Source organism: Chiloscyllium plagiosum, chromosome 46 (genome assembly GCF_004010195.1).
Source record: "Chiloscyllium plagiosum isolate BGI_BamShark_2017 chromosome 46, ASM401019v2, whole genome shotgun sequence".
Lineage (NCBI taxonomy): Eukaryota > Metazoa > Chordata > Chondrichthyes > Orectolobiformes > Hemiscylliidae > Chiloscyllium > Chiloscyllium plagiosum.
Genome location: NC_057755.1, coordinates 9,810,931 through 9,825,762, shown reverse-complemented (window position 1 = coordinate 9,825,762; position 14,832 = coordinate 9,810,931). Strand labels below are relative to the sequence as shown.

General features: G+C 46.8%; 1 protein-coding gene across 3 annotated transcripts in view; it reads right to left on the bottom strand.

Moving 5' to 3' along the window:
• Positions 1-14,832, bottom strand: part of LOC122544083 (E3 ubiquitin-protein ligase ZFP91-like) — a 71,293-nt gene that overhangs the window by 36,895 nt on the left and 19,566 nt on the right. For 2 of the 3 annotated variants that reach the window (XM_043683094.1, XM_043683093.1), the window contains exons 3-4: positions 10,188-10,219; positions 5,810-6,364 (exon numbers count right to left, since the gene is read on the bottom strand). In XM_043683094.1, coding sequence (XP_043539029.1) covers positions 5,810-6,364; positions 10,188-10,219 — 587 coding nt within the window. The remainder of the gene's footprint in view (positions 1-5,809; positions 6,365-10,187; positions 10,220-14,832) is intronic. The other variant, XM_043683095.1, reaches the window with a different exon arrangement.

Below are 14,832 nucleotides of genomic sequence, written 5' to 3'. Positions count from 1 at the left end.
ACGCGCGAAGGGGCGAGCAGAGAGGGGGGGGCACGCGCGAGGGGGCAAGCCAGAGAGGGGGGCACGAAGAACGAAGACTGTGAAGACAGTGGAAAGAGAGCAGTCAAACGGGGGCATGGAGGGAGATCGAATGATGAGCAGCAGGAGGAAGACAGCAGAATCTGCTTCACTGAGAGCACGATGATGAGTGAGAACGTGATAGTGGAGTGGGGGAAGGGGAAGAGAGCAGGAAGAGAACGACAGATCAAAAAATAACTTGACTGGGCCTCGCAATGCCTTTCACAACTAATGATGATCTGTAATGTCGGAAACATGCTCAACAAGTTTCCACAAATAGCAACGCGTTAATGGTCTGATACTCTTTTTTCGAATCATAATCCAGGGAGATATATTGCCTCAGATACTGGGGATAATGCTGCTTTTCTTTGAATTAGTGGCAAGTTATCTTATATCCAGCCCAACTGGCAGACCATGCCTCAGCTGACTGACTCAAATGCAGTACATTTCTTAAGTGTCAAAATTCATTTCTATGCTCAAGGTCTGGAGTTGGGATGTGACCACGAAACCACATATTCAGGAGGTGTGTGCGCTGACAACTCATCCGTCCAAACAGAAGGGGAGAGAGAAGGTAGATCGATGGGTAAATTATGCAGCAGTGTGGGTAGCGCAGGAGAGCACAACAGTCAGAAACGGAAGGTATCACAAGGGGAGGAAAGATTGCTAGCCAGGGAGTGGGAGGGGGAAATAGAATGGAGTATTTGACATTGTGAATGAGCAAGAGCATGCCAGAGAGTCCACAGGGAACCACAGAGAACCAGAGTGCAGATAAAGTCAAGGCAAAAGGTGAGATAGAGCAAAGTAAATGGTTAGTTCTTCAGGGTTGGATCGCTTTGCAGCGAGACTTGACTGAGTGGCTGTTTACTGAGCTATAAATTTTGATAAATATTACATCAGCTGTGAAGTGCAGGCACTTGCACTGAACTGCTGACAATGCTGCAATATCTGCCCCGGTACTGCTGTTACCAGCTTCTAAAGGTCCTCAGTGAACATGGAAGCAGTCCAGTGTGCCCTGCATGCTGAACTGCAGTTCACCAGTTCATCATGCGTCACAGAAGACAAACCAACAGAAATTGTACCATCCTCTGGCCATATCACCAAATGCTGGCAGACATTTCAAGTGGCAGACCGAGTTTCTTTTAAGAGAAAGATTTCCATTGTCTCTCGTGTTTTGTTATTGGACCTCTGCACCAGTTCAGGTGGTGATAGAGGTGCACAATCCTTTATCCGAAATTCCAAAATCTTTTTCGTGGAGTGAGAGTGTCATTTTGGTGTGTGAACAGGTGACCCAACTCCACACCCACTTGAAGCACATCACTCATCTGTGACGTGGCAGTGTGGCCCAACACTGACAGGGATCAACTGCGTCTCAGCACTCGTACTACTCACACGTGCATCTGCTGTTAGCTAATAGTTTTTTAATTTCACTGTGAAGATGTCACGTATTCCGAAATTTGAAAAGTTCCGAATTCCAAAAAGGCCCCAAGGACCCTGTAGTGGGAGCGAGGCAAGATATGAACAAACATTCAGAAACAGACGGTGCAGCCATTCACCCTCTTGACTGTAACTTAAAATCTGCATTCTCGCCTCTCCCTTGCAACCCGCCATCCTGTTGCTAATTGAAGTACGTCTACCACTGCCTTCAATATATTCGCCACCTCTTCAGGAAAGCAGCTCCAAAGACTCAAGACCTTCAAAAACATTGCCCATTTAAACAGAAACAAGGCAATATCTGATTTTTAAATAGTGACTCCTCCCTCCAGATCTTCCCAGAAGAGGAAGCATCCATCTACATTGTCAAGAACTCATGATTTTGTAGAATTATAGCATAGAATCCCACAACTGCAGAGGCAGGTCATTCGGCCCATTGAGACCACACTGACCCTCCGAATAGCATCTCATCCCACCCAGACCCAGACCCACTCCACTCCCCTACCCTTTCCCTTTAACTCTCCATTCCCATGGTTAATCCACCTAGCCTATGCACCCCTAGACACGATGGGCAATTTAGCATGGCCAGTTCACTTCACCTGCACATTTTTGGACTGTGGGAGGAAGCCAGAGTACATGGAGGAAACCCACATAGACAGGGAGAACATGTAAACTCCACACAGATACTCACCCAAGGCTGCAAGTTTTGGATACTTCCATCAAGTCACTTCCAATTTTTCCCTAATAAGACAATTCCAGGTATTGGTTTGGTAAACCCGCTCTGAACTGTACATTCACGTTTACATTATTCCTTAATTAAAGGGACTGAAGCTGCACATAGTATTCAGGTTGTGGTCTCAGCAGTGCCCTGTTTCACAAGGAATATCATTCCCACTTCTGCATTCAATTCTCCTGGTTTTCCTAATTACTTACTGTACCTGCACACTACTCTTTTGTAATTTGTATATGAGAACATCCAGATTCCTTTGCATCTTAGGGCTCTGATCTCTCACCATTTAATATGTTTTTTTATTCTTTTTGCCAATTGGACTGTCACATTTTCCCACATTACACTCCATTTGCCACATCCTTGCCCACTCATCTAACACATGTAAAACATTTTAGAGACTTATGCACTCTCCACAACTTACTTTCCAATCTATGTCTCATCAGCATTGGACAAACACCTTCTGCCCCTCATTCTAAATCATTGATACAAATTGTGAGTGCTTGAGATCCAAGAACACATCCCTGTGACACACATTATATCGTTCCCTTTTGTGCTAGCCAGGCTACATTCCATGATAATATCCTCCCCACTAACACTTTTTTTTTAGAACCACAATAACCACTGAACATAGAACAGTACAGCACAGGAACAGACCTCCTGGCCCATCAGGTCTGTGACAACCATGATGGCATTCCAAACTAATCTCAGCTGCCTGCACATGGTCCATATCCATCTATTCCCTGCCAGTTCATGCTGACCAGATATCTTTAGATTCTCTACAATGCGGAAACAGGCCCTTCGGCCCAACCAGGCCACACAGACCATTTCCGTCTGACTAATGCACCTAACACTACGGGCAATTTACCATGGCCAATTCACCTGCACACCTTTGGACTGTGGGAGCACCCGGAGGAAACACACGCAGACACGGGGAGAATGTGCAAACGCCACACAGACAGTCGCCCGAGGCTGGAATCGAACCTGGGACCTTGGTGCTGTGAGGCAGCAGTGCTAACTACTGAACCTTCCCTTAAATTAACCTAGTCCCATTCGTCAGCATTTGGCCCATACCCTCTAAACCCTTGGTACTCATATACCCATCCAGATGCCTTTTAAGTGTTGTAATTGTACCAGCCTCCACCACTTCCTCTGAAAGCTCATTCCATACTGTACCACCCTCTGTGTGGAAAAAGTTCCCTCCTATGTCCCTTTTACATTTTCCCTTCTCACCCTAACCTATGCCCTCCAGATCTGGACTCCCTCACCCCAGGGAAAAGATCTTGTCTATTTACCTTATCCATGCCCCTCATGGCTTTATAAATCTACACAAGGTCACCCCTACGATACTCCAGGGAAAATCGCCCCAGCCAATTCAGCCTCTCCTTATTGCTCAAAACCTCCAATCCTGGCAACATCCTTGCAAATCTTTATTGAACCCTTTCAAATGTCACAACTTTTGGACGTGCTGGCGTTGAACTGGGGTGGACAATGTTTACAAGTCACCCAACACCAGGTTATTGTCCAACAGGTTTATTTGGAAGCACTCTCCTTCGAAGGGGCAGCATCTCGAAAGCTAGTGCTTCCAAATAAACCTGTTGGACTATAACCTGGTGTTGTGTGATTTTTAACCCAAGTTTCACAACATCCTTCCGATAAGAGGGAGACCAGAAGTGTACACAGTACTCCAAGTGGCCTAACTGATGTCCTGTACAGCACAGGAGACCAAATAGCTACTTCAGGGGATCTCTGGGGGGGCAACTGAACAAGCACCATTTACCCAGCTTCCTCCTTTCGAGAGTAAATCCAATTCCTTCTGAATTCCTCAATTCAACTCATCCCTAACAGGTTCAAAACCATTTGCTGCATGACAAAGTTTGCACACGTCCACGGCATCATTTGCCAATGACCATAAAGTCAGTGCCCCCTGATCTTCCATTCTTCTACTAACTGGAATAGTTTCTCCCTTTCTACTCTGTCCAGACCACTAATGATTTCGAAGGCCTCTGTCAAACCTCTTAACTATTTATTCTTGAAGAAGAACAGTCCTAACTCCTCCAATCAATATGTGTGACTGAAGTTCTTCACGTCTGAAATAGTTCTTGTGAATCCCTTCGGCACCCTCCCTAAAGCCCAGCCAAGAACTGGATGCAGTACTGCAAACAAAATGAAACTGTTGTTTTATATCAGTTGAGCATAAATTCCTTGCTTTTGGACTGCAGTCAGTAGCAATTGTCAGAACACTTTCAACGGTTTATGCATATATAAGCTGCATCCCCCATTAGAACCTTTATATTGCATCTTGTTTCTTGCAAAATGAATGGCTTTGCAATTCCATGTATTGAATTTAAGCTGCCGTTTTTCTTCTTATGCAATCAAGCTATCTCCATCCTTCCAAATTTAGACCAGAAGTAGACCATTCAGCCCATTGAGTCTGCTCTGCCATTCAGTGAGATCATGGCTGACGTGACAATCCTCAAACTCCACTTTCTTGCCTTATTCCTTTTACTGGGAGTGGTGAAAGTGTGAGAGTTCGATGACTATCACTGCTCACTAACATTCAATAGGTAAGGTTATCAGGACTGAACAATTCTGCTATGTATTTTATTTAAAGGAGGTGGCGAACCCGACTTTGAAACTGAATTAACATCGTATTAGGAGATTCCCAAAATTCATGTGACTAATCTTGCTCATTCACAACAGCCAAAATAGCTGCCCGAGTAATGTGTCCCCCTCAGCATCATTCACAAAGAAAAATAGTTAAAATTTAATTAATTATTGGACATGGAAATGAGACAACTCAAAGTTTCTGAAGAGGAGGAAGGCAGGCTGTAAGGACACCCAAAACAAAAACAGTTGGAAAAACTCAGCAGATCTGGAAGCATCTGTGGAGGGAAAGCAGAGTTAACTTTTCGGGTCCAGTGATCACTATTCAGAAATTCTGGCTAACTGACAGAAGGCAGGTAAAGGGGCCATTTTCCAGGGTGAAGCAAACTGATTATGGATTGTTGTGCTGAACCAGGCTTCATGGAGAACAACCCTGCAGTGCTGTAAAAGCAAAATACAGGGACCCCCTTCCCAGAACCTGTCCTGCTCAGACCAGATGTGGGAGAAACCTCAAATCATTGCATTGCAAAAGCCATTGCAGCTTGAAATTTTAAAAAATCGTCTCTCTGGCGGGAGAAATCTTCAAGTAAGTCAGGCCCGCAACCATAACAGATCGAACGTCTGTCTTTAAATGTAGCTCTGATCTGTACTTACTCTGAGGCTTGGTAAGTGTACTTTGAGTTAATAAATTATCACTTTTCCCTTAGCAACTGCATTCGGTAGCTATGCAGTAAACTAACCTTTGATCTTGTGTAAGACAAAAGCTTTGTTGTTGACAATTTTAAAACTGGACTCCTCAAAAGAACTAAAACGGGAGCTAAACAGGGCCAGAGTACCAGCCGTTTGAAAAAAAAAAGCAAGGCGGTGGTGGGAAAGGGATTCCAAACTCTCGAATAAATTGTGATTCGGTCTGCGCTGGGGTCAGTGGGTTTGGGATGGGGGGAGGCGGGAGTGATGGCGATGGGGACAACTGAGCGGGAAACATACTTGGATCAAGTCCATCATCGGGCAGCTCTTCGTCCGAGCACTCGTCCTTACACGGGATCACCTTCCAGCCAGGCCGGGCTCCCCTGCCGCCCGGCCCCTGCTCCTCCAGCTCGCACTCCACAATCCGCAGGGAGGCGACGGAGTGGGACGGGTGGCCCTCGCTGCTCTCTCCTCCTGCCTCCTCAGAGTCCGAGCCATGCGCTGACTCCAGTTCCGGGTTTGGCCCACTGCCTCCCTCCTCCTCCTCCTGGTTATCGGGTGTGGTGGTGGTCGCGGCCAACGTGGGGGATCCTCCAGCCTCGGCGTTTCGCCGCCGGTGCCGTCGTTGCTGCCCTCTCCTTCTCAAGTGGTGTCCCGCCGCTCGCCAGCGGTAGGTATGGCCAGCCTGGCAGGCCCAGACGGCCACGGCAGGGGTGGTGCCGCCGGCCGGCAGGTACCTCAGGCCGGGTGGGTGGGGACAGCCCCGGCAGTGGCTGTGCGCCCAGCCCACCAGCTCCCCCAGGGCCTCGCCACAGGTATGCAGGTCCAGCCGGCACGCGGGGCCCTCGCCGTTTTCTGCGGAGGAGAACAAGAACTCGAGGTCACCGTGCCGGCACTCTTGGAGGGTGGGGTGGTGGGGGCAGAGCACAACCCCACACATACCGTCCCTCTCTCTCTACCCCCTCCCTCCCAACCACACCACCACCACCAGGCAATGCCTGCTTCCTGAAGTGGGCAGCATCCTGCATTACACCATCAATCCTGGTAAGGCTGCTCTCTCCGGTCACAGATGAAACTCAACGTCCAGAGCCTCGACCAACGGGCTCCACGAGAACCCAGGCAAAACCCAACAAAGGGACCTACCAACGTCCCTCCCTCCCCCGTCCTGCCGTGTAAAGAATACACCCAGTCCTCAAACCATTTGACGTGCTCTTTCTGTTCATACGCAAATCTCAGGGATTCTCTCAGCAAATCTCACTAACTTTATTTGGGACACATCTTAAGACCACATGCTTTAACTGGACTTACTGCTTGGGCCCCGATCTGGGTGGGTCTGTCAGTTTTCATTTTGCCTGATTATAACGCTCCTGTCAGGCCTAACAACAGGACCGGAGCCCCCTGGGGTGGGGCCTCACGACAGAACAGGAGCCCCAGACATTACGGCAGCTCTGAGTTGCCCTTTACGACATGGCGGGAGCCCTTAGTGGGGCTTCACGACATTCCCGGAGCTCTCAGTGGGGATTTATGACAAGACTGGAAATGAGGTGCTTTCGACATTACGGGACCTCTCAGTGGTCCTGCAGCAATTGCCGCTCCAGCAACACACACACACACACCTTCCCTACCCAATGGCTGGATCCTTTGGCAGCCAAGCACCCGTTCACCACCCGGAAAACTGACCTGACCCAAGGGCTCCTGCTGTGCACATTATACCCACACTCGCTGTGGGCCCCTGTTGTTGCTATCCCACCCCGAATACTCCACACATTCTCCCTCCTGCCCCACTTTGTTTCCACGCTATTCTGCTGTGTACCCCACGTCAGGTGGGTTTCCTGACCCAGGACTCTTCCCCTGTGACTGTTGCTCCAGCTACACACACTTCAGTTCCTGGAAACAATGCTTTACCATGAGAGCTCCAGCGCCCGAACTGATTCACCTGGCAGTGATGAGCAGATTTTCCCAGCTCTGGGAAACTTGCTTCAAGTTGGTTACTCAATTTTCCCAGCTCTGCCCAGCTATGGACTACAATTAAGGGTAGAAGGAACGCCAGGCTGACCCAGGGCACACGAGTCCAGTATTCAGCCCACTGACCCTTTCCAGTGGTGGGAAGACTCCGGGATTGCCCTCAAGCTCCAGGATTGATGGTATTGCACCAAGTCACACATGGCATCTCGCGTTGGTAGCGAGCAGATACCCAGAGACCCACTCCCTCTGTCCCTCCCGAGGAACGAAAGTGAATCGGGGAGCTCTGCCAGACTCATGTCACAGAACTGCCACGCTCCTTGATTCTGGAACCTGGCTCAGGCTTGAGAGTGCAGAGAATGGACACAGAAGCAATATTGCTTATGTTTCCTGTGTGGGGACAGAGATGGAAGACGTGGGGAACTAGCAGAAGGCTGGTAAAAGGAATTACGACACATGATAGAGAATGGGGGGGCAGTGCTGTGTTACAAAATACCAAGCACCAATTTAAACAAAAAAAAAGGGCTGGGCACAAAGAATCACCCTCCCATTTCCAAACGTCCCAGCGAAACTTTAAATAAAGCAAGGTGAATAAAATGCTCAGGTATTTATACAAAGCAAAATTGAGACTGAACCGGGTTCCATTCTCCAGCACTACCATCCATCACCTCTAAAGGACAACTGAAGCTGTATTGAAGTGTGCGCAGGTCGGGTGCAGACACCAGATTCCTGATCTGGGTCCACGGTGAGGAGCCCTGAGCCTCCCGTCCCCACCCCGCACCCCCACCCAACCAACATCCTGAGCTCGAGAGCCCACGCACACTTGAGCCAGATTCAAGCTGTCCTTGAACGAGCACAATGACCAACGACTGCAAAACACAAGACTGAACACAACACCAACCAGTGCCCGCAGGATGGCACTCTCTAGCAGAGTGGGTGTGCCAGCCGGCGGTGACAATGTCAACAGCAGGATGAGGTGAACGAGCGATGGATGGGGGTTGGAAGACGAGCTCTCAGGGCCTCAACACCAGAGCCAACTGATAGCAGCCATAAAGGACAAAATATTCCCCACCACTGACATCCTCCACCACAACCCCCCCCCCCCCACTCCCAACCAAAAACACTGGCAGCAAGAGGCTGGGCCACACAGGTCTTATGGAAATTGCCTGACACTACCCTCCCCGCAGAAACTCACTCTCCACTATGCCTGTCAGTCACCTCCACATCTGCAAATCTCATCAACCCATCACTATGTTCCCAAAGGTCAACTGCATTTAGGCCCTAAGGAATTGGAGTTGAACATGCAGAAGAAATTGAGAGCTGAGAGGTGAAAATGGTTTAAGAGCAGCACTGGCTTTCAGGTGTATCGGCTGCTCAGTGCTTGGGCTGATGCCACGAAAGACATATCAATTAAGCCCCGAATGCTGCCCCTCTATTCTGGCCGTGTATTTTTCTCTTGAATATTCATCCAAGTCCCTCTAGAAAAGGGACTCCAGTCTGCTTCATGTAGCCTTTAAAGTGCGCAATTCAACTCACTAGTTGGATTGTTAACTTAAATAGCCATCTCCCTGTCACTTATTATTCTCGTCAATGGCCTTCCATCTGCATCCCCTCTCCTGATGGTGGAAATAGCTTCTCCCTATTGACTCATTGAGAGCCCCCCAACATTGACAATGTCCAGAATCCAAGGCGAAGAACTCAGCTTCTCCAGTCTCTCCCAATAATTGAAACACACCCCTTCACCCCAATTCTGGTTCCGTTCTTCGAATTCTTTTGCCAGGGTTTTGATGTTGCGTCTCTCAAGTCCCAGGTCAAGAAGGATGATGTGAGAGCTATCCAATGACTTATATTGGCTTAGGGCAGCTTCCTTCTCCTTGCGCTCCACGTCCAAGACTCTGCTCATCTTACCCGCACAGCTTCTTCAACTCTACGTCCTTTGATGGGAATTGGGTTCCAATTGGCGACGCTGCTAGTTCTTAAATGCTCGAGAAGACGAAGGCGAGCCACCATCGGGAACGCAATGACCCGCCAGGTCATTTCAGAGGCCAGGCAACAGTCAACCATGGGTCTGGAGTCTCATGCAGGCAAGATCAGGGAAGGAAAGATGTCTCAGCGTTAGCTACCCAAAATTTTTTTTTTAAATGATAAGGGCTTTCTTACCACGAGCTGCCACAGCGGTGACCCTGGGGCCTGTGGACTGTCCAATTCAGCAGCTTTGCCATGGCACTACCATGTCTCTGCTCAGCCTGCCTTTTACCTTTAATGATTAGTATATGAGAGCCCTCGGAGTTCTCTGTCCCTCTCTCCCCCACCACTGTCTTTTACTTTTTACTGTTTAGGTTAAGTTGCCTTATCTTCTTGCACATTCCAAATCACATTGCGCGCACTCACACTGGCAGTGCTGGCCGACGCGGTCTCGGAGCTCAAATGATGGAACAATTCCACACAAATCTTACAGATCGGTGCAACTTACTGGAGCACCTTCCAACACATCCCTCTCTCTACAGCAGTTTGGGGGCTTTATGTAGCTCTGCCAGGTTCAGCACGACAAGCCAAATTAAATGCCCAATTGGACCTGCTCCTCTAACACGACATTAAGATGACAAGGGGTTGCAGCCTGGGAGCTCTGCAAACAATGTATAAACTGACACCAACATCCCGTGATTGCAGGAGCTGGCGGGTAAGGGGTAATGAATGGAACATGAAATCCGCTTACCTCTGTGAGCAGTACCAAATCGCTGCAGATCTCTGTAACAAGAACAAAGAACAAAGGAGTGACAGCTGGTGGGGCAACCATCGGGCATCATTCACAACAAAAGGAGAAAAAGAAACATGGCAGGATGTTGGAAACCCGAAATGAACAACAACAAAATGCTGGAAATAATCAGATCAGGCAGGGCATCTGTGGCAGGATTACAGAGGAGAAGATAGAGAGATGGACAAAAGAGATAGAGAGATGGACAAAGAGACAAAGGGAGAAAGAAAGAGAAACAGAGTTCACGTTTCCAGTCAATAGCCTAACAAGTTCTGATGAAAGGTTACTAACCTGAAACGTTAACTTGGTTTCTCTCTCCATTGAAGCTGCCAGACCTGCTGACTATTTCCAGCATTTTCTGTGACAATAAATAACTTACATTTACATAGCGCCCTTTGACATTTTTTAAAAAACGCCTCAAGGCGCTTAACAACGCAAAGTTTTGCTAAAAACATTTCGATATTGAGCCATAGCAGCAAAAATGAATTCAGACAAAAGAAAAGCTTCAAAGCAATAAGTGTTAAGACACACAACGAGAAGATAAAGGGATTCTGTTTATTGTTTTACCACCCGTCATCATTCGACACCTCCACAATCTGTCTGTCTTGCTTTTTCCATCCCACAGCTCTGCATTTATTCTCTCTTGGATATATCTAACTGCACTTGAGACTTGATATTGAATTTACTGCCACTGTTTATCCACAAAGCCCATTTCAAATCACAACAACTTAAGTGACAAAGACAACTCTCCTCCTATAATTCTGTTACTGAGCTTCAATCACTGATGGAACAAGTCACTTTCTATCTGCTTTTTTTCAAAATACATGCTCCATCATTTTGAGCACGTTGAAGAGATTTCACAAATTTCTGTATTCTCTCAGGGAATTTTAAAAGTTGGGAGCACAAGTGGCAGTAGTAGAAACTAACTCTACAAGTCCTAAAAAAAATGCTGCCTTCTAATAAGATTACCACTGGACTGCAAATTTGGATCCACCTCATCCCTTTACCATCTTAAGTTTAAAAATCTATAAACTGGGAAGCTCTTTCCACCACCTCTGCATCAGGAGACTAATGCTCAAGTCCCTCCTGCTCCAGAGGTGTTTTATAACATCTCTCAAGAAGCTGATGGGAAATATATGTTTAAAAACCTCGATAAATGCCAGAGAAGTGAGCACTAAAAGTTTTCTGTGGTGAAGAATTCCAATGATTCACCAACTTTTAAGTGATGCAGTTCCTATTAATCTTTGAGACAATGAGAACTGCAGATGCTGGAGAGTCAGAGCGGATTAACAGTGGAGCTGGAAAAAGCACAACAGGTCAAGCAGCATCAGAGGAGAAGGCGAATTGATGTTTCAGGTCAGAACCTTCTCCTCTAATGCTGCTTCACTTGCTGTGCTTTTCCCAGCTCCACTCGACTCATCTTTGCCCTATCAGGCACATCCTGTTTCCCATATTTCTCACTGCAGCCCAAGGAACACGCCTCTCAGCATCTATGTTGTGAAAACTCTCTCTGCTTCACTGGGATCAACCAGTGCATTGTCACCTCTCAGAGCTGCAACATCTCACCGCTCGCACTACTGAAGTGAAGCCCTCTGCACGCTTTGAGGCAGAACCGATGACTTGCAAGGGTTTAGTGTCATCCTTGGTTTGCTGTGAGGTATGGACGATCCTACTGGATGACCCCCCACCATACTTGGCTTGCTGCCCTTCAATACACATGCAGAGAAATCACTGCTCCCGGAGCCATCTTAGAGTCCTATCTTTCAACTTGTATGGCTGCTTGCCATTTTGCCAGGCAGAGTATCACTTCATGGTTCTCAAAATTAAAATTTCATCAGACTGCTCCATCTTTGCTCTCTCCTGGACATCCCTCCCACCCGTTTGATGCATTCGGAAGCTTTAAGATATTTGCAAACTCATATTCTGTCTTGCACACCCACAACCAGGTTGTTGGTGTACAGCAAACTTTGTTTTAACTGGCACCTTAACAAATCTTTCAACTTGTATGGCTGCTTGCCATTTTGCCAGGCACAGAGTATCACTTCATGGTTCTCAAAATTAAAATTTAATCAGACTGCTCCATCTTTGCTCTCTCCTGGACATCCCTCCCACCCATTTGATGCATTCGGAAGCTTTAAGATATTTGCAAACTCATATTCTGTCTTGCACACCCACAACCAGGTTGTTGGTGTACAGCAAACTTTGTTTTAACTGGCACCTTAACAACCAGCATTCTTGATAAACTGCCAACTTGATAAACAGGCAAAAGTTATACACCTCAAATACCACAATCTACCACGATGCCCAAGTATTTGTGTTGTAAGTAAATTACGACAGTGATGTGTGTATCCCTGCATTACATTTATAAAACTTACTGTGTGTTTTTACATGTATTTTATGTGTTATGTTGGTGTTTTCACACAACATTTTTTTTTGAGGGATGTTGGCATTTTGAAGGTTTATTGCGGTTATGCGTACCTCTTGATTATCCAGAGAATTTAATCAACAAGCATGCATGGTTCCTCAAGTGCAGGTTAACCAAAGGTCTGCCAAACCTCTGAGAAACTGCTGGGAGATACCACTTCACTTCCGTCTGAAAAGCAACCAGCCACCACTAAAACAAAACAAAGAACTGTGGATGTTGGGCACTTCATCAGATCGGTCGATGGACCCAAATGTGTAACTCTGCTTTACCACAGAGCTGCCAGATCTGCTGAGTTTCCTACACAATTTCAGTTTTTTAGTTTCAACCATTCATTTTTTGTCCATTTGAATCCATGGATTCCCAGCTCCTCGAATTATGTGAGCTTATAATTTGCCAACAAATTGGAGAAGTGGCACTTTTTAAATGACACAGACGTCACTTCAGTCACCCTACCCTTATCAACGCTTTATTTTAGTGCGCTTCTCTGTCCAAAGAGACCCTTCACCACATGCTCTGGGTCCTCAACATTTGGCTCTGCAAACAGGACCAATCCCTGGTTTTGTGCATGGATCACAATAACATAACTTGGCCAAATGGCGGGCTCCGGATTCAACCACAAATTGCATTTAGACATCACCTTTATTCGACTGCAACATCACAGGAATGTTCACTATCAAAAATTAAAGATTGGCCTGTTTGAGGATGAGGAGAAAAACTACTTAAGGAGGTGGCCGTACAAACAGTGGATACAATGATAATTACCTTTCAAGATTGCACAGACTGATACAGTTCCTGAGGATTGGAGGGTTTCGAATGCAGCCCCACAATTTATGAAGAAAGTAAACAGGGAATTATAGACTGGTTAGCCTGACATCAGCACTACAGTAAATGTTTTTGAGCAGCAGCTAAAACATATCTCCAAAGTGATTCAGGCTATGGGAAGAAAGCGGAAATGGTGCATGGAATTAATGATCAGCATTGAATGGCAGAATAGGTCTGAAGGGACAAATGGCCTACTCCAGCTTCTATTTTCTGTTCCTGTAGGAGGGTGGGTTATTACGGAATATATTCGCATGAGTTTAGGACCCGAGCAGTTCAATGTTCAATCAAGGATGATGGATTATCAAAATCAGGGACAAACATGAGGTTAGAACCATGGGGCTCAGCATGTGAGAGGCAAGTGGACTGCACTAGTCAGAGTGCAGCTCACCACCACCTTAAGGGCAATTGGGGATGGTCAATAAATGCTGGCCCAGACATTGACACCCACATTCCGTAAAACAATTTAAAAAGAATCCAGGGACATATTTGAAAACAAAGATAAGAACTTTTAAAGTAAAGGTGCGGCTGGACTCAGAACCAATGTAGTTAAGTGACCACAGGGTGGCTGGGTTGTGTTGCCAGGTAGGATAAAGGCAGTGGATTTTGCCAAGCTCAAGTACACAGCCCTAAACTTACCGATCCGTTTTCTCTCCATCAGCCAAAATATTAAGCTCCCAGACCAGACAAACAAGTGCTCCCTTTGACCTCCTTTGTACAATGGTTATTTAAGGAACACTAGCACTTTTGTTATACCATGCAAGATCCCATTACTATCTGGAGTCAGAACCTTTGGTTCTCCTTTAAAGGAACAGTGCTCCTATTGTCAGTCGACTGGATGGAGATTGCTGCTTCCTGACACTGTTTTTTGGTTTCCTTTAACAAACTGTCTATTGTTTATTCCAAGTCCTGCCGCTCACTATTGCATTTAAAGACACAGTCATCTTCTTCAGTGGTTCAGCCCCAGCTCCTTAGTTTGGGAGCTTTCCTGGAAACATACTGCAAAAGGGACCACTCAGTCCATTGGGCATGTGCTAGCTTCTTGAAAGAGCTATCCAACAACACCTGCTCCCCTTCTGGTTGCATCTAATTCAGTTAACAGGATACTAAATACCTTCAAGTTAAAGGAAAGTAAAACAGATTTCCTGAAAGCACAGTGGTCATGTCCCTATCTATAAGTTAAAAACAATGACTGCAGATGCTGGAAACCAGATTCTGGATCAATGGTGCTGGAAGAGCACAGCAGTTCAGGCAGCATCCGAGGAGCTTCAGCACAATCGACGTTTCGGGCAAAAGCCCTTCATCAGGAATAAAGGCAGAGAGCCTGAAGCGTGGAGAGATAAGCTAGAGGAGGGTGGGGGA